Source organism: Thamnophis elegans, chromosome Z, assembly GCF_009769535.1.
Source record: "Thamnophis elegans isolate rThaEle1 chromosome Z, rThaEle1.pri, whole genome shotgun sequence".
NCBI classification, from domain to species: Eukaryota; Metazoa; Chordata; class Lepidosauria; order Squamata; family Colubridae; genus Thamnophis; species Thamnophis elegans.
This window is the reverse complement of record NC_045558.1, coordinates 13088522-13110031: the sequence shown is the minus strand read 5'-3', so window position 1 is coordinate 13110031 and position 21510 is coordinate 13088522. Positions and strand designations below refer to the sequence as shown.

Below are 21510 nucleotides of genomic sequence, written 5' to 3'. Positions count from 1 at the left end.
AAATTAATAGTGCAGGTTTTTTTCTTTCTTATTGTTGTACATTTCTGGCTTGCATTCCAGCATGGGGATCATAGGAGTTGTAATCCATCCCATCCGGAGGGCCCTGATCGTGGGGAAGGCAGGCTTAAGCAATAAAACGTCATCTGCAACAGCGCCCGGCAAAAATAAGGCAAGTAAGTAAGTAAATAAATAAATAACAATAAATACCCAAGTGCGCATGCGCAGAAAGCCTTCGCTTGCCCTCTTGCAGGGCAGTAGAGTCAAGTTGTGCGCGCATGCTCAGTAAGAGTCATTTACCGGTGCCAGCCGCGGGAGAATTTGAATCTGGCTTCGGAAGCGCCAAATCGAATCGATGACTGTAAAGCCGAGAAGTGAGCCAGCCAGCCTCTGTCCATCGGAAAATATCGTATGTTTGAACGGACGCCAGAGGTGGCTGGGGTAAGGAGCGTCTCTCTCGAGATCCTGCAAATAAAAGGCGCTCAAGTTTCTAGGCTTCAAGAACCTGCAACGCGAAGCAGGAAAGCGGGTGAGTGTGCTTGAGTTTACTACTACGGCAGGCATGTGAAGGTCTCGGATTATGGGTATTGATATAGGAGAGGGGGAGACGGAGAAGAGTTTCGTGGTGCCTGGGATGTGAATTTAACGTCTCCCCAGTGTGATTCAGTTCCCTGATCATCTTTTATTATTTCTTTTCCATACAGTTTGATTGGTGACACTGTCTCAAATCACATCAGGAAGAGGTTTCTGTCAGATAGTGATCCACTGGATCTCCACGGCAGATGATTCTGTCTATATAGAACCCCAGATCCCATTATCCTCAAAACTTGCAAAATTTTGAAGTGCAATCCCAAGAAGTTGCTTCCTTCTTCACTTAGCATATGGTAAGTGCTAGTTACACAGTATTTGGTGGGTTGTTGTTGTTGTTGTTTTTTGAAAACTAGTGGCTGTCTTGGATGGAGCCAATACTATGAGTTTTATTTTTATCTTTTGGTAGAGCCATTCTTAACCTTGGCTTCTTCCTGATATATGAATTTCATCTTCCAATATTGATGATGGAAATGATGATGGTGATGCTGACGATGGTATCTGGTTGACTAATGCAAGAAAACAATCAAAGAGAATGAAGGACTCCATCACATTTATATGGCCGCCCATTTCAAAATGCGGCTCTGGGATGCATATAATAAAATGTTAAATTTAAAAAAAAATCAGTATTATGATTAAAAGGGAAAGAGAGGGCAGCAGTAACAGATTTCTTGGCAACTCACCAATTCCAGGCTTAATGACATAAACCTTTTTTTTTAGGTATTTGTGGAAAATTTCCAGGGATTGTTAGGAATTCTGCCAATTACCTCCCACAGACCCATTAGATTTCACAGGGTTGGCCTCCTCCAGGTTCCATCTACTAGCCAATGCCATCTGGCTACTACCCGGGGGAGGGCCTTCTCTGTGGCAGCTCCGGCCCTCTGGAATGAACTCCCTGCAGGGATTTGGACCCTCACCTCTCTCCAAGCTTCCAAAAAGCCGTCAAAACCTGGCTTTGCCGGCAGGCTTGGGGGTGATGAGTTCCCTCCCCTCCCGACTTGTATGATTGTGTGACTCTTGCTTATTTTAATTATTTGTATTCGTTTTATGTTCCCCTTTTTCCCCTTTTGAATTGTTCGCCGCCCTGAGTCCTCCCGGAGAAAGGCGGCATATAAATAATAAAATTCAATTCAATTCAATTAAAATCCATTTGTCTGAAGGCTGACCAGCTGGCTGTTTACTAAATTTAATACTCAAAAGTTATTTAAATTCATTTTGAGGTGTATTTTCACAACCTTAGAACTGAAATCTTGATCTGGTAATAAACTTTGTGTCCTATGAAATTAGAAATTTGGTTGAATTGCAATTCATTTAATTGTGCTATTGTTTGTTACAATATTTCCCCCCCTAGACGTCTGTGAACTGCAAATAGTATACCATGACAAAACGTGAGGCTTTCCTAAAGGCTGTGCATAACGATTCCATAGAAGAGTTTTTGCATTTCATCCAACTTCATGTAAGTAAATATGGCCAAACGTTTTGTGTCCAGAATTGGAGGGGAGAAGAAAGTCAACCTTGTTTACCCATATAAAAAATAACAGGTGGAGTTTTGATCACCATTGTGGCAACACCTTGACTTTTTTGCCCATATCCTACTGGCACCTCAGGTCTTTTAGCCTTTCCTGTCCCTATCCTTCATCATTTTTCCTTCTTCCTTCAGAATTTTCTCCTCCTACATGTTATATTAGAGCAGTGTTTCTCAACCTTGTCAACTTGAAGATGTCTGGACTTCAACTCCCAGAATTCTCCAGCCAGCGAATGCTGGGGAATTCTGGGAGTTGAAGTCCAGACATCTTCAAGTTGACAAGGTTGAGAAACGCTGCATTAGAGTTAAGGGCTAAAAAGTCTTTCCCAATGCTCCAGTTTTTTTTTAAACTTCTCTAGAGTTTTAAGATCAGAACACCCCCTTTTTGCAACCATCTTTTCTTTTTGATCTTTGGCCAGCCATACTTTGTAATTGCTTTTGAATCTTATTTGTACTTAAGTTAGGCTTTTTTCCAGCTTACCCTTAAATCTGAAGACCAAAGAAACCATCCTATAAAAACATAAACGGTTTTGCAAATCGATAATTTATAGGTAATAAAATAGCCATTGGGGAAAATCATTTCTCCCCTCCCCGTGTGTTTTATTGAAGTTCATAATAACAAAATACAATGAAAATAAATATTAAGAAAAAATAGGATCATTACTTGATTTAAGTGTATATTTAGATTTAAGTTGCTGATAGGCTTATATTCAATAGAAAAGATCAACCAAACAAATTAGTTGATGTTATTTTAGAAAAAGAAAGCTGCTACTGAAGAATGCTTTTTGGCATAAGTGATGATTTCCTGAAATGATTTTTTTCTAGATATTATACTTTTGTTGTTCAAAAAGAAGCATTTCCATTCAATCTTCTTTTTGTTAGGATTTTATTTTATCATTAATCATATTCATCCAGATAGCATTGATAGACAAAGTAACAACTTCAGCAGATAGTTATATTTCTTTTGGTCTTTTCTAAGACACTAAGTTGTCAATCAGAAGGTCTGCAGTTGAGAGGTTCGAATCCTTAGCGCCGTGTAATGCAGTAAGCTCCTGTTATTTCTGGAGCTTATGCAAGTAGAAAAATAGGAACCACCTTTGGTGGGAAGGTAACAGCGTTCCGTGCGCATTTGGAATTTAGTCATGCTGAAGAGTGCTGGCGCTTTGGTTTTGAAATGGAGACGACCCCCTAGAGTCAGGAACAACTAGCGAGGGGAACCTTTACCTTTTAGTATTGCTTTGTTAAGACCCAGTTTTGTTGTCTTTCATCTTTCCATCTTATGCAGGTGGTCCTCAGAATAATAGAGTTGGAAGGGACCTTGGAGGCCTTTAATCTAACCTCCTGCTCAAGCAGGAGACTCTATAGTATTTGTCTATACTATTTCAGACAAATAAATGGTTGTCCAATCTCTTAAACACCTTCAGGGTTAGAAGACCCACAACTTCTGAAAGCAAACAATTCCCTGATTAATTGTTCCAACCGTCAGGAAATTTCTCCTTAGTTCTAGGTTGTTCTGCTCCTTGATTAGTTCCTATCCATTGCTTCTTTTTCCTGCCCTCACGTGCTTTGGATAATAAGTTGATCCCCTCTTCTTTATGGCAGCCCCTTAGATATTGGAACACCACTATCATGTTCACCGCAGTTCTTTTAAATTAGACATACCCAGTTCTTGCAACCTGTATTTTTTAGCCTCCAGTTCCCTAATCATCTTTGTTGATCTTCTCGGCACTCTTTTAGAGCCTCAACATCTTTTTTTATATTGTATGACCAAAACTAGATGCAATTTTCCAAGTGTGGTCTTACCAAAGCATTATAAAGTAATCTTAACGGTTCACGTGATCTTGATTTTATCCCTCTGTTTATTCAGCCTAGGACTGCTTTGGCTTTTTTGGCAGCTGCAGTACAGTACTGGCACATTTTTAAGTGATTGTCTCTCTTTCAGTTACTATTATTGAGCCAGATACCACCTGCTGTCATCTCTGAAGCGAACCTGGCTGAAGCCATCTTGTGCTGCCATGAAGCCTGAGAGAGGGAAGGGAGTGGGGAAGTGGGTAGCCCAGCTTACAGTCAAAATAAAAAGTTTTCCTGTGGGAACCAAGGTCATAATAACAGATGGCTGGTGAAGGACGAGAGGAGCCTGCTAGCTATATTCATTGGACCATGTGACTGATGACATTGGGGAGGGGGTAAAGTTTTACTCTTTTAATTAGGTGAAAACCGTGGGGACTTTCAGAGTTGGTTTTTACCGGTTGTGCTGATATGATGTATTCAATTAGCATGTCCTTTGAGGAACCTACCTGCCTTGGGGTTCTGATTTTAATGGGTGCATTGCTTGGAACTCTGACATTAAACCAAGTCTAAATTTGAATTCATTGTTTTTGTTAGTTGCGAAGTTGTGTCCGACCCATTGCAACCCCTTGGACAATGTTCCTCCAGGCCTTCCTGTCCTCTACCATCCTCTGGAGTCCATTTAAGCTCATGCTGACTGCTTCGGTGACTCCATCCAGCCACCTCCTCTGCCGTCCCCTTCTTCTTTTGCCCTCTGTCTTTCCCAGCATGAGGCTCTTCTCCACAAAGTCCTTCCTTCTCATTAGGTGGCCACGGTATTTGAGTTTCATCTTCAGGATCTGGCCTTCTAAAGAGCAATCAAGGTTGATTTCCTCTACGACTGACCTGCTTGATCGCCTTGCAGTCCAAGGGACTCGCAAGAGTTTTCTCCTGCACCATAGTTCAGAGACCTCAGCTATTTGGCGCTCAGCCTCCCTTAAGATCCAACTTTCACAGCCATACATTGCAACTGGAAAAACCATAGCCTTGACTATATGCACTTTTGTTGGCTGGGTGAGGTCTCTGATTTTTAGTATGCTGTCTAGATTTGCCATAGCTTTCCTCCCCAGGAGCAAGCATCTTTTAATTTCTTGGCTGCAGTCCCCATCTGCAGTGATCCCAGTGGAGCCCAGCAGCTGACACCTATTCTATACCTGTGAATTTGGTTTTTCTTTCCGAAATGTAGAACTTCACTTTTGTTGCCATTGAATTTCATTTTGTTAGATCGACCCAGTCTTCAAGTCCGTCAAAATCTTTCTATATCTTGAGCCTATCTTCTGGAGTGTTGGCTATTCCCGCCAGCTTAGTGTTGTCTGCAAATTTGATGAGTTCACCTTCTATCCTCTGGTCTAAATTATTAATGAAAATATTGAAGAGTACTAGGCCTAAGACAGAGGCTTCAGATACTCCACTGCATATTTCTCTCCATGTAGATGCAGTTCCATTAAGGAGTGGATGTTGATTGTGATTGGTCAGAGACTTACGAATCCATCTGTTGGCGATGCTGTCTAGAAATCGCTCAAACTTACAACCGCAGTGAAAAAAGATACTTATAATTGGTCCTTGCATTTATAACCACTGCAGCATTCCCTTTGATCAAAATTTGGATAATTGGGAATGGACAGGTATTTATTATTGTTGCAGTATCCCTGGGGTCATGTGATCAGCATTTGTAACCTTCCCAGCCAGCTTCTAACAAGCAACGTGGGGGGATCTGGATTCACTTAATAACTGCAGTGATTCGCTTAACAACCATGGTGAGATTACAAAATTAGGTGCAATTCGCTTAACAACCATCTGGCCTAACAATGGAAATTCTGATCCTGGTTGTGTCAAAGATTGTCTGCAAGAGAGATCATCCAAGTGGACGTTTGTAATTGTAGGGATGAACCATATTTTTCGGAGTATAAGACGCACCGGAGTATAAGACGCACCAAGGTAGAGGGATAGAGAGGGAGAGAAAGAGAGAGAAATACAGTAGGTAGGGAGAGCGAGAGAAAGAATAGGTAGGTATGTAGGTACGTAGGTAGCTAGAGGGGGGAGAGAGAAATACAGTAGGTATTAGGGAGAGAGTGGGAGAGAGTAGGTACGTAGGTAGATGTTTCCAGGTGTATTTATCCATGTGCTGGAAAAGGAAATTGCTGACAATCTGCAGCACCTAAGACTTTGTTTCTGCTGGCACAGCACTTGATCAATGTAAATCTCATCAATCAGTTAAAGAGCTTTCCAAAAGGGAAGAAAAAGGTTTTGCACTCTGCAAACCTCCCAAAAACGGCTTATTTTTTGTGAAAACGGGCCTGTTTTTTTAAAAGGCGTGAATAGCCTTGGGGGGGAGCTTGCACAGAGTGCTCCTGGAGGGGTGCAAAAACAAGCAAAAAATGGTCCGTTTCTGCCCTCCCAGCCCCTGAAAGGCTCCATAAGAATATGCACAGCCATTTTGGTGAAGGGGTGGGGCTTTGGGAGGCAAAAAATGCTGTATTCGATGTATAAGACGCACCCAGATTTTCAGCCTCTTTTGAGGAAAAAAGGTGCATCTCATACTCCGAAAAATATGGTAATTTTAAATCCTCAAAATTAAGGTTTTTTTGTTTTTTTTAAGAGTTTCTATTATTTTTAAATATATTTTTTTTAATTGGTGCTTTTTAAAGCCCAAACTTGATTTTACAATATAGTGTATGTGTTGTATGAAATAATCTATTCTTTGGCCTATATTTTTAGAATGATGCGTCAGATTCCTTTGATCTACATGAACTCGTTCAAGAGCTATCAAGAAAGCAAAAGGAAACGTTGTGGAATAGATTAAAGGACTTGTTAGCCAAGGTTTTGCTGGATAATCCCATAGAAGAATGGCAAAGCATGGTGGATGACAGCATGGAAACTGAAGAAAATGCAGCACTGGTAATTTGTCCTGAATATACTAGTTACTATACATTTGGGTGCACGTGTCCTTTTAAAAGTAGGATTATTTTGGTGTAGTAGTGAAGATACTAGCCTAGAAACCAGCAGACTGTGAATTCTAGTCCTGCCTTAGGTGTGAAACTCAGTTGGGTGACTTTAGATCAGTCTCTCTTTTGACCCAACCCTCCTCACAGGGGTATTGTTGTGGGGAAAAATAGGAGAAGGAAGGAGGATTATGTATTTTCACATTATAATTAATATGGGATTTAAAAAAAACCTAAAAATATATATATACTGGACCATATTCTGGATTTTAGATATTGCCCAAGCAATCTGCGAGACCGCCTCCTGCTACATACCTCCCAACGGCCGATAAGAACTCACAGGCTGGGCCTCCTCCGGGTGCCGTCGACCAGACAATGCCGGCTGGCAGCCCCTCGGGGGAGAGCCTTTTCTGTAGCTGCTCCGGCCTTGTGGAACTATCTACCCGCAGAGATCCGGACCCTTTCCACTCTCGCGGCCTTCCAAAAAGCCACCAAAACCTGGCTGTTCCGGCAGGCCTGGGGCTGCTGACCCATGAATGAGGTCCATCCCCCAGCTTAGTCGAATGTATGGTGTGTTCCTTTTAAATTGTTCTCGTCTTTCCCCTATTTTGTTTTTGTTTTATCTTTGATTTGTAAGCCGCCCGGAGTCCTACGGGATTGGGTGGCATATAAGTTTATTAAATTACGAATTACTTTTTTCCCCCTTATAATATGACTGTACTGATTTACTTTGGATTGGAACAGTGATTTAGCTAATTATTGCCCATTTAAATTAGACATTCCCTTGATTTTCTTCCTAGAGGTATTTAATTTATATTTATATTCATTTATTTAAATTTATTATAGCTACCCAACTCTGGTGGATTTTGAAGCAATATTCATCCTCACACACAAACACCCTCCATAAAAACAGGAAGTATAAAATGACAAAGATAATCTGGATCTGAATTTATTTTATTGAATATTTATTGACCATACAGGACACACCTAGATATTTTTTTTAACATAAATGAATTTATATCCAAATAACACCAAGCCAAGAATTCTTTCAAAATCTTATTTGCTAGATATTTTACAAAAATGTGTTTGTTAGATCTTTTGAGCAGCTTCTCTTTTTTTAAAATATGTTTTTGTATCTTTTTAAAGTCTATATCTCTCTTTTTAATTGTCTCTGAATTTTCAGAAGCAAACTACAGCTGTGATTCAAGGTGTAGCAACTATAGTTACTGCATCCATTCCTACATTAGATGAAGATACTGACATCAAAACCCTTTTAGAATGTGCTGTGATATTAAATGGTATGTATTGTGGGTATGATGAATATAGATATGCCTCTGGCAATAGTCCTGGACTGATGCTTGTAGTTTTCCCCCCATGGAATTGCATATTTTCTTAAACTACTTTTAATTTATTGAGGTTGTGCTTCAGTGGTGCAATTTAGAATGATTGTATATTCTTCATAAATGCTTAGCTCTTGTTGTTTTGAAGATTCTCATAATAACAAGTAGTAATCTAAAATGTTGACGTAAATACTGAATCTGCTGATGAGTTTATCACTTGAATCTTTGAGTAGGGGCCTGATTTTCAAGCTTAATGTTCCTTTGATTGAATGAGTTTCAGATTGGAAAACATTATGGTTAATTTTTCAGAATCAAGGAGATTTGGTTGGACACCAATCTATCCAGAACTGCATTAATCTTGCATGATGAACCATGCTATTTCTTAAGGAATATGTAAATCTAGCTACATTCATTCTAACACTAAAATAACTTTCTAAATATGTTTTTTTACAACAGGCATAGTGATGTCTCAGATGTTAATGACTATCTAAACATATCTTAATTCTGCTATAACATATGCAAAATGCAGTCCTGATTGATCAATATGCTCAATTAATTCTACGATTTGTTTTTACTTTCACACATACAGATAAACACACACAAACTATTATAGCAATAGCACTTAGATTTATATACCACTTCACGGGCTTTTACAGCCCTCTCTAAGTGGTTTACAGAGTCAGCCTATTGCCCCCAACAATCTGGGTCCTCATTTTACCCATCTCGGAAGGATGGAAGGCTGAGTCAACCTTGAGCCTGGTGAGATTCGATCTGCCAAAATGCTGGCAGCCAGTGATTAGCAGAAGTAACCTGCAGTACTGCACTTTAACCACTGTACCACCACGGCTCAAATTATGACCATAAGTTGTTGTCTTGATAAGTCATTGCATCCACTTGACTGGAAGTATTTTTTTTTTTTTTTGGTGGCAGTCATTAGACAAACACTGTAGTTGTTAAGTAAACCCATTTATTTGAATGGATGGGGTTTATTTTGCAAAAGATGCAGCAAACTGGCCAGAATCATTGTAAATTGCAGTCATGTGACAGTGAAAATTAATAAGTGTTCCTGAAGCTGACTCGCCCGCTCCCGACATGTAGTCATACGGGTAGGGATAGCATGATCATTTACAGTGGCCAGGATTGCTTCACTGGCTCTAAAACACTCATTCCATTGCTGTCACAACTTTAAATCAGGGGTCATCAACCCTTCGGACCTCAGGGACCGCTAAATTCATAATTTTAAATCCCGTGGACCACTAATATGAATTAGTGAGGGGATGAGGTCCTTCAGGCACTTAGCTTGGCCGCCTGTTAAGTGGAGAGGAGTGCCCAGGGTCAACCCCAGGTTTGCTGTCCGTTGCAGCTAGGAATCTCAAATACAGCAAAGAATGAATCTTTGTCTTGTAGGCAGCCGGGGCACTAGATTGGCCCCCTGCAAACTCTGCCTTTTGAGGAGCTCGGTTGAAGTTTCACACACCTCTCACTGAAGTACCTGGACTCCCAGGGAAGGAGGTAGGGAAAGCCTGGAGCTACTAAACAGGCAGCCAACTAAGTGCCTGAAGGACCCCCATCCCTTCAGTGAGCGGGAGTAATTGCTTCGGCAGTCCATATCTGGCCCAGGGGCATAGTTTGAGGATCTCTAATTTAGTGCAATATAAAAAATGCATAAATGCAACAATTTTTCTGCAGACCACCAACATTTTCTCACGGACCACCAGTTGGTGACCACTGCTTTGAACAGTTGCGAAACAAGGGCTACTTTCATGAGCTGTACACCATAATCATCACAATTATGACAAATCATGGCTTGAACTATCTTGCTTTGCATGTAATGAGTCTTATCTCATATATTAGTTTTACCTTTTAAGTTGCATTACTGAAATAAATGAACTTTTGCACGATATTCTAATTTTTCGAGTTTCACCTGTAGAGATTCATCATGAACTGGTCTTTGACTATCATAAAGAGACTTGATTTCTAAGAGCCAGAGGAAAACTTTAGAGGCATATGAAGATTACACTCTAACTCTGTTACAGGGATTCTTTCGGTACTACCGGATTCTGAAAAATCTCTGTTGGAAGCAATTCAGCGCCTTTCAGAATGCTGGTGGGGTAAGGGATTAGAAGAAAAAGAACAATTTGGGAAAACTGCTTTTTTGGTGCTTCTGAGGAAGAGTCTGGGGAATAAAATTGTTCCGGTAAGCAATATATGTTCAGTGTCTAAATTTATATGTATATGTTTGAGATAGATCTCTTGAGTGCCACTTTTGTATTTCAATGTATACCGCAAATCATTTGCAGAGGATTAATTTTCTTTCCTCTGGATAAATCTGAGGGAAGTCAAATGCTTTTAGAAACATTGGCAGGAATGGATGCGTAGATAATAAACGGTATCTCTCTTGGGTTGAATAATTATATGCCAGGGTAGTGTAACAAAGCATCCAGGCTCCAAAATTTGCAATGCCAGCAAGAAGCTGTTCAGTGTCAACTCATGGGAACTTTCCACGGGGTCAGCTCCCAAACCAGAGCTTATGCGTGAGTATTGTGAGTATCACTGGTGATCACAACACTTGGCATTCCTCCTCCTTGTACTTTCTGCAGATTTACGTCTCTTGCCTCATCAGTGACATGAAATAATCTTACTCATCTCCTTTAGGGGGAAGTTTTGACCAGCCTATGTTGCCTTCACCGGGTTCTACTGTGTTTTGATTATGACTCAGACGAGAGTAATGAAATTAAAGATTTGTTACTTCGGTGCTTTATGAGCCAAGGCTACATTAAAAAAGAAGAGGTACGAATCTGGTTTTTTTTAAAAATGCGCATGAACTTCTTATGTGTGCACCAAAACGGTGTACTCGTTGGGTAAAATTGGCTGATATTTTATGCTGTGTTGTGTTATTTGTATTTTTAATTATTGGCTGCATTTTTGTTGTTTTTATTTTGCTGTTAATTGTTGGCCACTAAGAGTTATGTAATCAAAATGGGTGGCCTTATAAATGTATTAAATAAATTAAGTACCTGCAATGCAGATATATCTGAAAAATAAACTTTAAAGGAGGTGTGAGATTTAATATAGTTTAAATATGTTATCAAAAGTCGGAATAATGCAAGATAGGGTTCCCTGCCTTCTTGAAAAAAGAAGAGAAAGCTGCCGTATTTTTCGGAGTATAAGACACACCTTTTTCCCTCAAAAAGAAGCTGAAAATATGGATGCATCTTATAGACTAAATACAGCATTTTTTGCCTCCCACAAACTTCCCCACCCTTCACCAAAATGGCCATGCATAGCCTTTAGGTGGCTTTTAGTGTGTTCATGGGGGCTGAGGAGGGCAGAAATGAATGGAAAACAAGCCGTTTTTTGCTCAATTTTGCCCACCCCAGCCCCCAGGAGCACTCTATAAGCCTCCTAAAGGCTTTGCATGCCATTTTTGTAAAAAAAAAAAACAGGCTCATTTTCACGAAAAACGGGCCATTTTTGCTCGTTTTTGGGGGGGCCCATCCCCCAGGAGCACTCTACAAACCTTTTCGTGTTTGCGAAAAATGGGCCATTTTTGAGAGGTCTGCAGAGTGCAAAAACTTTTCAAAATTTGCCTTTTCAAAATCTTGGTGCGTCTTATACTCCGGTGCATCTTATATTCTGAAAAATATGGTAACTTTTTAGGTGCTTACTTTTTTATTTGCTTAATGTTCTTTAGAAACTTCTTTAATTATGCACTTCATTGTGAGCATATTTAAAAGTTTTCTACAGCATGTTGTACAATGTAATCCTACAGGTAGTTCTTGGTTATGACCATAACTGGGCCCAGAATTATGGTTATAAGTTGTGCTGATTGTTAAACGGGTCATCACATGGCTATGCTTAATTTTACAACCTATTCTTGGCAGTTTTAAAACAAATGTTTTAAGTGAACGCTAAGGTTGTTAAGTGAACCTATAATTTACAATGGATATTTTTTGCTTGAAACTGGAAGTAAACACTGGTCTCCAACCAAAAAATGTTATAAGATTATGGTCATGTGACTGCAGGATGCTGTAAACGTCCATAATTGCGGTCTGGTTCCAAAGCACCCAAAAAGCAATCATATAACCACAGACAACCCAGCGTGTGCATTTCCTGTGTCGGATGAGAAGAACACGTGTTTCTCCTTCTATCTTGGCCATTTTTTACAGAGGCACTATAGAGAGCGTTCTAACAAACTGCATTCCTCATTGGTTTGGTGACTGCAATGCCTCAGAGAGAAAGTCTCAGAGAGAGTGGTAAGGACAGCTGAGAAGATTATAGGAAGCTCATTCAGGAAACTGGTTATAAATGCTATGTGCTTAGAGCTCAAAGCATTGTTAGAGACCCCACACACCTACTTCATGGTCTGTTTCTGTTGCTCCCCTCTGGGAAGAGGTTTCGAAGTATTTCTAGCAGGACTATCAGATTCCGTAACAGCTTTGTCCCTATGCCATCCCTCTGCTAAGCTTGCAAGATTCGTTTTTCTCACCGTGTACATGTATGCATCCAAATTAGACTATGTTATTTCTCCATGTCATATAATATATGTGGGTGTATCCACAAATTTGGTATTTATTTATGAAAGTCCAGCCATTGGAACTTCAAACCCAGTTCATAAGTAGCCTGGGAGGAATAGAGTAGAATAGAATGGAATAGAATAGAATAGAATAGAATAGAATGCGAGGGGCCTAAATATTTTCACGGCCCTCTTTTTGATTCGTGCAGTGTACAGGTCCTCAATGGAAAGCAGGTTGGTCACAATTGTTTTTTCTGCAGTTCTGATTATCCTCTGAAGTCTGTGTCTGTCTTGCTGGGTCGCAGAACCAAACCAGACAGTTATGGAGGTGCAGATGACAGACTCAATGATTCCTCTGTAGAACTGAATCAGCAACTCCTTGGGCAGTTTGAGCTGCCTGAGCTGGTGCAAAACATTATTTGTTGGGCTTTTTTGATGACGTTTTTGATGTTAGGTGTCCATTTTAGGTCTTGAGATATGATCCATCATAAATTCAAATAGTTGTCAAACAACTGGTTGTAAATTAAGGATACTTGTATTAATAATATTCACTGAAGAATGAAATCCAATGACAATGATCCATATGTCCCCTTCCTTAATATGTAGGATTCTAGCCTTAGGTAAACAGAAGCAGTATGAACACTACAGTGTAGGAAATAGTCCTTGACCTATGACCACAACTGAGCCCAAAATTTATGTTGCTAAGCAAGGCAATTGATAATAATTGTGCCTCATTTTATAATTTTTTGGTGACACAGTTGTTAAACGAATTACTGCAGTTGTTAAGTGAATCATGTGGATATTAGTTGAATTTGGCTTCCCCGTTGACTTTGCTTGTTGGAAGTCAGCTGGAAAGGTTAAAAATAGTGATCACATGGCCTCTGGACAGTGCAATTGTCATAAATGCATATCAGTTGCCAAACACCCGAATTTTGACCACATGACCATGGGGATGCTGCAGTAGTCGTAAGTCTGAAAAATGGTCATAGGTTACTTTTTTCAGTTGTAACTTTGGTCACTTAAACAAATGGTTGTAAGTCGAGGACTACCTGTGCTGAGTTTAAAAGAGTTCGTATCTACTTAAGTGATGTTGTCTGGCTACTTTTTCAGGGAAGAAGATTCTTGAGCTTTCTTTTTACATGGAATGTAGATTTCATTAAGCTGATACATGGGACTATTAAAAATCAACTCCTATGTTTTCCTAGGTAAGTTTCTCATATACCAATAAAGTGAGTTGGGGTTTCCCAAATTCTGGTGTCTCAGCTGTAGGCAAGTCCTGCAATCTGTATAATGCCCGTCTTTGCTTACCAATTTGAAACACTAATAACTTTGCAGTAGTGGCAAATATCTGTGGCTCAAGTGTAGGGAGAGGGTGAAGGTTCTTTCTCTGAGCTTATGGATTGGTTTCCGAATGTTTTGTTACCGGGCTAGGTAACATCTTCAGCAGAGTTTAGGGGATGTCAGTGTCAGTGTTCTTCTGGGTGTGTCAAGTGAGGGTCTTCGATTGGAGCAACACAAAAATAATCGGCCATGGCACCATCCACCACGTTTGTGAGGTCATCAAAGCCTGGCACTCCACAAGCAATTCCATCAACAGACATTGTTGACCCACATTAATAGACACATTGACCTACAACCAGCCTACGAACCTTTCAGAATCCAAATCAACCACACTCAACCAGAGGCAGCTCTGACCCTCAACCAACCCACACAAGACCTCCCCCACCCACTAACAGTTCATCTCCCAATGACATGATGTCCTTATCACAAGGCTCATTGAAGACTCACAGCTCACCCATCACTTGACACACCCACACCTTAAAAACAAGAAAACTGACATCCCCTAAACTGCTGAAGATGTGACCTAGCTGGGTGACAAGATGTTGGGAAACCAACCCACACGCTCGGAGAACGAACCTCCACTAAAAAACTTGCAGAAAAATGCTTAGTATTCTATCTCCACAGAGATTCGCTTTACGTGTTTGGGTGCTTAAAATGGCGAAGGTATGAAGGTAACAAATGCTTCTTTAGACGTAGCTCTTTCTTTAGGAGCCTTGCAAGATATTTCCAGGGTTTATCTCAGTGGTGGGATAAGACCGGTATGTCTCGGAACGGGTGTACTGATGCCTGCTGGGAGCAACCAGGTACTGTTCTGGTACGGTGCTCCAGAGGGCTCGCCCGCGCCTTACCTGTATTTGAGCTGTTCAGGGCTTCTGCCCATGCACACAGAGCATATGGCGCCTGGGCGATGCTCTGCCGAGCAGCTGGAGTGTCACAGAGTTTTGTGGGTGGTAAGTACGCATGCGTGTGCTGAGCATGTTCATGTGGTGGCCGCCTGGCCCCATTGCACCATACCGGTTGCAATGGGATCCGGAACCCACCACTGGTTTACCTCAACTGTGAGTAGGAAGAAGAGCTAAAATTTTGGAAGCATGTGTTCACAAATACTAGAAAATATTAATCTAGTGCTATTAAATGTGTTATTAGAAGATGCAGAGTGAGATGTTGAACAGACTTGAACTTATAGCATTTTTAGTTTTAATGGCCATAGGGAATATAATAAAAAACTGAGGCTTAAGCCAAACTGTTTTATATTTTCTACCAGATTTCAAAAGTACTGAACTAGAATTTTAACTTAGGGGAGAAATTGGAAAAGACCTGGATGCCTTCTGAATCTAAATAAGTGTCTTTAAAGTTCACTGTACTATGACTTTTATTTTACTGATCCAGGTCCTTGATGAACCATGTCGCTGAGGTTTACTTCAGAGCTTGGAAGAAGAGTTCAGGTGAAATACTAGAGGTATAATGTTTCAGAATGATTATAATAATTACAAAATGGATTTAAGGAAAAATAAAAGAAACAATTATACATGTTTTTACCTCCATGGTCATGGGATCAAAATTGAGCAAATGTGATCGCTGCAGTGCCCAGGGTCAAAACAACTGAAGTAATTCACTTGACAACCTTAGCAAAATAGTTGTAAAATTGAGCATGATTCACTTATTTATTTATTTATTTGTTAAATTTATAGGCCGCCCAATCCCGGAGGAGTCCGGGCGGCTTACAAAGAAAGAGAAAAAAGAAAAGCAAAATAAAAGAATAATTTAAAAATTCCCAACACGCATACATTTGTGATCGGGGCTGGACCTTAACAATAAGGTTAACAGCCCCAGGCCTGCTGGAACAGCCAGGTTTTAACAGCTTTTCTGAAGGCCATGAGAGTGGGTAAGGTCCGGACCCCTGAGGTAGCTGGTTCCACAGGGTCAGAGCAGCCACAGAGAAGGCTCTCCTCCGGGAGCCCGCCAGCTGACATTGTCCGGCTGACGGCATCTGAAGGAGGCCCACCTGTGGGATCTTATCGGCCGTTGGGAGGTGTGTGGCAGTAGGCGGTCTCGCAGATATGCTGGTCCTGAGCAATGTAGGGCTTTAAAGGTGATAACCAACACTTAAAAACCACCGCTGTTGCTTAGCAACAGAAATTCTTCTAATTGTGGCTGTTGGTTGAGAACTACCTACCACGTATGCCTTTATAACACAGGTGTCAAGCCCAAGGCCCGGGGACCAGATCCGGCTTGCGGAGTGCTTAGATCTGGCCCGCGGTGCCTCTGCCATCAAAAACGGAGCTCGTGAGAGCCGCTTGTTGCCCCTCCCCCCAGCCCCCATAGCTCTGTTTTTCATGGCAGAGGGTTGCAGGAGGCTGTCCCAGCCATAAATGGAGATTGGGAGCCCATGTTTTCTGGCAGAGCATTCAGGCCACCACAGGTGCTCCCCCCACCCCAAACACAAGTGATGTCATGCTGGCCACACTCATCCTGACCATGCCCTCCTCGGCACCCCCTCGGTCAAACACAATCCTGATGCGGCCCTCAATGAAATAGAGTTTGACCCCCCCCTGCTTTATAGGTATGTCACAGTGGGAAATAGCTGGATTCATGTGACATGCATTTGAGTGGATATTGGTAAGAATACAATTTATTTGGGGCTTTAGAACATGGATTTCTAAATGTTCTAATACGTTCTTTTGGGGGCTTATTCAATAAACCATGGTTAAAACAAATTTGGCTTAGTACTACATGAAGTGAAACTTTGCTGGAAATCTAGGGCCCCAAATCAGTCTTAAATGCCATCCTGGATATGAATATTGCAGAACTTTATTTTCCTCTACAAAAGAGCTTTTAGGAAAATTGGCAGCGGTTACTTTTAAAAGGGGGACTGATGAGAGCAAATGATGGCTTGTCCCCGGCGTGGGTCGCAGGGAATCTGGAAGGATGGTGATTAAAATGATGGCGCTGACCATGCAATCAAAGTCTCTTTTGTACAGTGATTGTAAGTACCTCCAAGGAGGTCTGTTGTAATTTCAAGCTGTTGCCAGTCTTAACCTGAGGATTATCTACATGCCAGATAATAGCAAAGAAATTTTTCTAGGTTCTTTACTATTTGATAGGGATGAACTCCCAGCCTCTACCAGGGGAAAAGCAATTAAAAAAAAATTCAAGGTATTTCCTTAAAACATTGATGAGAAAGATGAAGTCCTGAATTGTAAATAGCTCTATCCTTGAGTAAGTATTTTGGAATGGTACTGCTGACACATCTTCAGAGCATCAATTGTTTCTTGAGTGTAGCATGATGATCTAACTGCACCAAAGACAAATTCTTTGTGTGTCCAATCACACTTGGCCAATAAAGAATTCTTTGCTATGCTACTCTATTCTGATTTAATCATTAATCTAATGCTCAGATTTAAGCAGTAAACCTGAGTAAGTTGAAGTTGAAGTGAGTGACTTCTGGGGTAGTAGAGCCGAGGTGGCGCAGTGGTTAGAGTGCAGCACTGCAGGTTACTTCAGCTGACTGCAGTTCTGCAGTTCGGCTGTTCAAATCTCACCGGCTCAGCGTTGACTCAGCCTTCCATCCTTCCGAGGTGGGTAAAAGATTTGAAGAAACCGGTTCTACCGAATAGGTGTGAATTGGTAGGAACCCACCTCTGGTGAAGGGTTAATGGCAGTGTCAAAAAGAGAATGACCACAACCATGCAATCAAAGTCCCAGTCTGTTTAACTGGTGCCACAATTTTCCCAATGAGAAGCAGCTCTAATGCTGAGGTGGCACAGTGGTTAGAGTGCAGTACTGCAGCCACTTCAGCTGACTGTTAGCTGCAGTTCGGCAGTTCAAATCTCACCGGCTCAAGGTTGACTCAGCCTTCCATCCTTCCGAGGTGGGTAAAATGAGGACCCGGATTGTTGTTGGGGGCAATATGCTGACTCTGTAAACCGCTTAGAGAGGGCTGAAAGCCCTATGAAGCGGTATATAAGTCTAACTGCTGTTGCTATTGCTATAGTATGATAGATGAATTAATACTTCCTGTTGATAGATGATTACTGGTAGTGCTTGAATTATGGCAGTAATGGAGCCTGGCCATTACAATTGTAAGTGGTAATGATCGTAAAGCTGCTCAACATACGACTGATCCAATTTTACAACATTTTTGTTGTGGTCATTAAGTGAATTCTGTGGTGAAGTGAACCCATTGTTCCCTATGGGGCCAGTTTTTCTGAAAACCGGAATAATGCCTGTTTTTCAGCAAAAATGTAAAATGTGGTCACACACAATGGCCACTAAATGCAGGCGGGTTATAAAAAACAGGTAGAGAATTAGGATGGAAGAAGAAATTCAATTATTGTCAGTAAATATTAACGGTTTAAATTCGCCAACAAAAAGAAAGCATACCTGGGAAAAATTAACAAAACAAAAGGCAGATATAATATGCTTACAGGAAACACACATTAAAAAACAAGATATAAAATACCTGAAATGTCCTAAATTAGGAAAATTATATGCAGCATCAGCAGAAGAAAAGAGAAAAGGGATAGCGATATATGTTAAAGATGGGATAAAGACAAATTTAATTTATGCAGACCCAAAGGGAAGAATATTAATGCTAGAGATATGGATTAATCAAAAATCAATACTACTGGTAGCAATATATGCCCCAAACAAAAATCAGAAGGACTTTTATAAAAAAATTACATGAAAAAATTAGAGAAATTGGAGTGAGGAATATCTGCATAATAGGAGATTGTAATGCCATAGTAGACAGTAAAAAGGATTATATAAGTGACAAAAAAACTAAAAATAAAAAAAAGTATTACCAACAACCTGTTTTGAGATGATGGAGGAATTAAACTTGATAGATATTTGGAGAAAAAATGAACCAGAAAAAAAAAACAATTTACTTTTTATTCCCACCCACACGAGTCTTGGTCACGGATTGATATGGCATGGATGAACAGAGAAATTGGGGCAGAAATACATACAATTGAAATATTACCAAATACTTGGGCAGATCACAACCCCATTAAAATAATCTGGAAAGGGGAAAAAAGACTAGGCAAAGATGGATGTTAAATCTGCAAATATTAAAAGAAAAAGAATTTATTCAAAAATGTAGAAACGAATTGGTGTTATTCCTTAAGGAAAACACAAAAGAACAGACATCTATACTCTAGGGGGAAGTGCTCATCTCTGTTTCAAAGCGCTGTCCGAAGACGTCTCCATGGTCATGAGGCCGGCATGACTAAATGCCGAAGACACATGGAACACTGTTACCTTCCCATCAAAGGTGGTTCCTATTTTTCTACTTGCATTTTTACATTGCTTTCAAACTGCTAGGTTGGCAGAAGCATGGACAAGTAACGGAGCTCACTCCATTACGCGATGCTAGGGATTCAAACTGCTGACCTTTCTGATCAATAAGCTCAGCATCTAAGCCACTGAGCCACCAAGTGGAAGAGTACTTGTAGTTAAATTGATTTTAAAAAGGGGGCTTCCCTGAAGATTTCTTGACCCAGTGTTAAGGGGCTTTGTAAGGGACATTGTGGATGCAAGTTGGAAGTCAGTATAATATAATTGTTTCTTCAAAGTCCTTTTTTCAACTTTTGAATATTAAGCAGATTGTGTGTTCTTATTTCAGGTAATTGAATATAACTGCATTCAGGATTTCATGCATCATGCAGTTCATCTTCCCCGGCGGTCCCCCCTAAACGCAAAAGTGCGAGAGGTGAGGCGTTTGTTATTTCAAGCCGTTCTTTCAAACCATCTTTTGGGATTCCTTCCCAGCATCAGTTTTGAAAGGATCTTTGATTTAGAACAATCCGTTATGTAGTAGATGGAAAGGCTGCTTGGGTACCAAGACTTAATTGTGTGAGATTCTCTTACTGGTTGACACACCTGTATTTCATTTATGTATATTACTCGAGAAGGAAAACAAATATATACCATATACAGTGGAACCTCCAGTCATGACCATAATCCGTGCCAGGACTTTGGAACGATTTGGTCAGAACTGGAAGCAAGAGTGACTGCACATGCACGGACCAAAAAAAAGATGTGGAAGGAGAAATCGCGGCAGGGAAAGTTGCTGCAGCTGTGATTTTTTTTTGGGGGGGGGGAGTTTTTTATTGTTTTAATTGAAATATATATTTCTATTAAAACACATTATATATATATATAATCATCTTTCATTGCATCTTGTAGAAAGCATGTCGATTGGTTACAAATAGTTTTTGTGCATTTCAACCACAATCATTACATATACTTCCTTCATATTGACTTATACAATTTACATCTGGAATCTTCATATATTCTACTACTGTCAATATATCACAATTCTCATTCAACTAAAATTATTTAAACGTGCTTTTTATCCGAAACACTTTGTATTTAAAAAACATAACTACCTACTGGCATTTATTAGCAATTTCAATAAACCTCCTGTAATATTACACTTTGTGACATATTCTAAGAAAGAAATCAATTAATAAAATATCTAAACATTCCCCCCACCCTACTGCCAGCACATGTAGATCCCATTAAACATCCGTTAACATTCCTTTGTGGTTATTGTAATTAATTAAAAATTATTTACTATATATATCACATCTTCACTCATCAGACCCAAGAAAAAATTCATTTTTATACATAATCCAAACAAAAATTTATTGCTTAAAAAATTTATAAGTCTTTTCCTGAGGTCCCAATTTACAGTTCATATCCAAATAGCTTTTGCTAGTCAAAATTATTATTTCATTATTACCATCATTATTGTTATATGTAACTAAAGATTATTTACTGTTTACATCACCTCTCCTCTCAGCAGGCCCAAGGAAAATTACCTCCTTATAGCAAATCTAAACAAAAGTTTATTAGATGCATTCATAGAAAAAAAAAATTTTTCCCCAGGTCCCAGTTTGCTATTTATATCCAAGATGTTTTATTAGTTAAAGTTATTATATCATTGTTATTGTCATAATGAATTACTTGTTAATAAAAAACACATTTAAAAACAATCTAAAGGAATCTACAAAGTACTAGAGTTCCTAGCTATTGGTCACCAAAAGTTAGTTAAGGTTTTTTTTTCCATCAACAGTTCATTTATCAGCCTGTGTCTTTCCAGTAGGAGAACAATCTTGTTTCTTTTGTCAGTTGTTGCATCATACCTCTTATTACTTCTTTTATAAGGTTTTTATAAACTTCTTTCAGCACTTTATTGCTTAAAAGATCTCTCAGATAGTCTTGTTGCCCTTGAATTGGTATTAAAATTAACATGTCTTTAGTTGTCAAACGTATTTCTAAAATGGTTTCTCTTCTTGACTCCATCATCATCAAGTCCCCCCCCCCCCCTTATATCTTAAACCGGGGGATAGAGCTCCAGGATATCGGATTCACTTTTACATGTTTCCTTCTTTGGAGTTTCACCCATGTTTAGTCCATCAGTTAGAT

General features: G+C 40.0%; 1 protein-coding gene across 1 annotated transcript in view; it reads left to right on the top strand.

The window, feature by feature from the left end:
• The first annotated feature begins 318 nt into the window (after window positions 1–318).
• The window catches only part of NCAPG2 (non-SMC condensin II complex subunit G2), a 62352-nt gene continuing 41160 nt past the window's right edge, over window positions 319–21510 (top strand). Inside the window, exons 1-10 of the mRNA XM_032234762.1 lie at window positions 319–526; window positions 702–881; window positions 1937–2041; window positions 6656–6835; window positions 8063–8177; window positions 10256–10416; window positions 10875–11009; window positions 13846–13940; window positions 15466–15535; window positions 19703–19789. Of these exons, the coding sequence (XP_032090653.1) occupies window positions 1964–2041; window positions 6656–6835; window positions 8063–8177; window positions 10256–10416; window positions 10875–11009; window positions 13846–13940; window positions 15466–15535; window positions 19703–19789 (921 nt within the window). The 5' untranslated portion in view covers window positions 319–526; window positions 702–881; window positions 1937–1963. The remainder of the gene's footprint in view (window positions 527–701; window positions 882–1936; window positions 2042–6655; window positions 6836–8062; window positions 8178–10255; window positions 10417–10874; window positions 11010–13845; window positions 13941–15465; window positions 15536–19702; window positions 19790–21510) is intronic.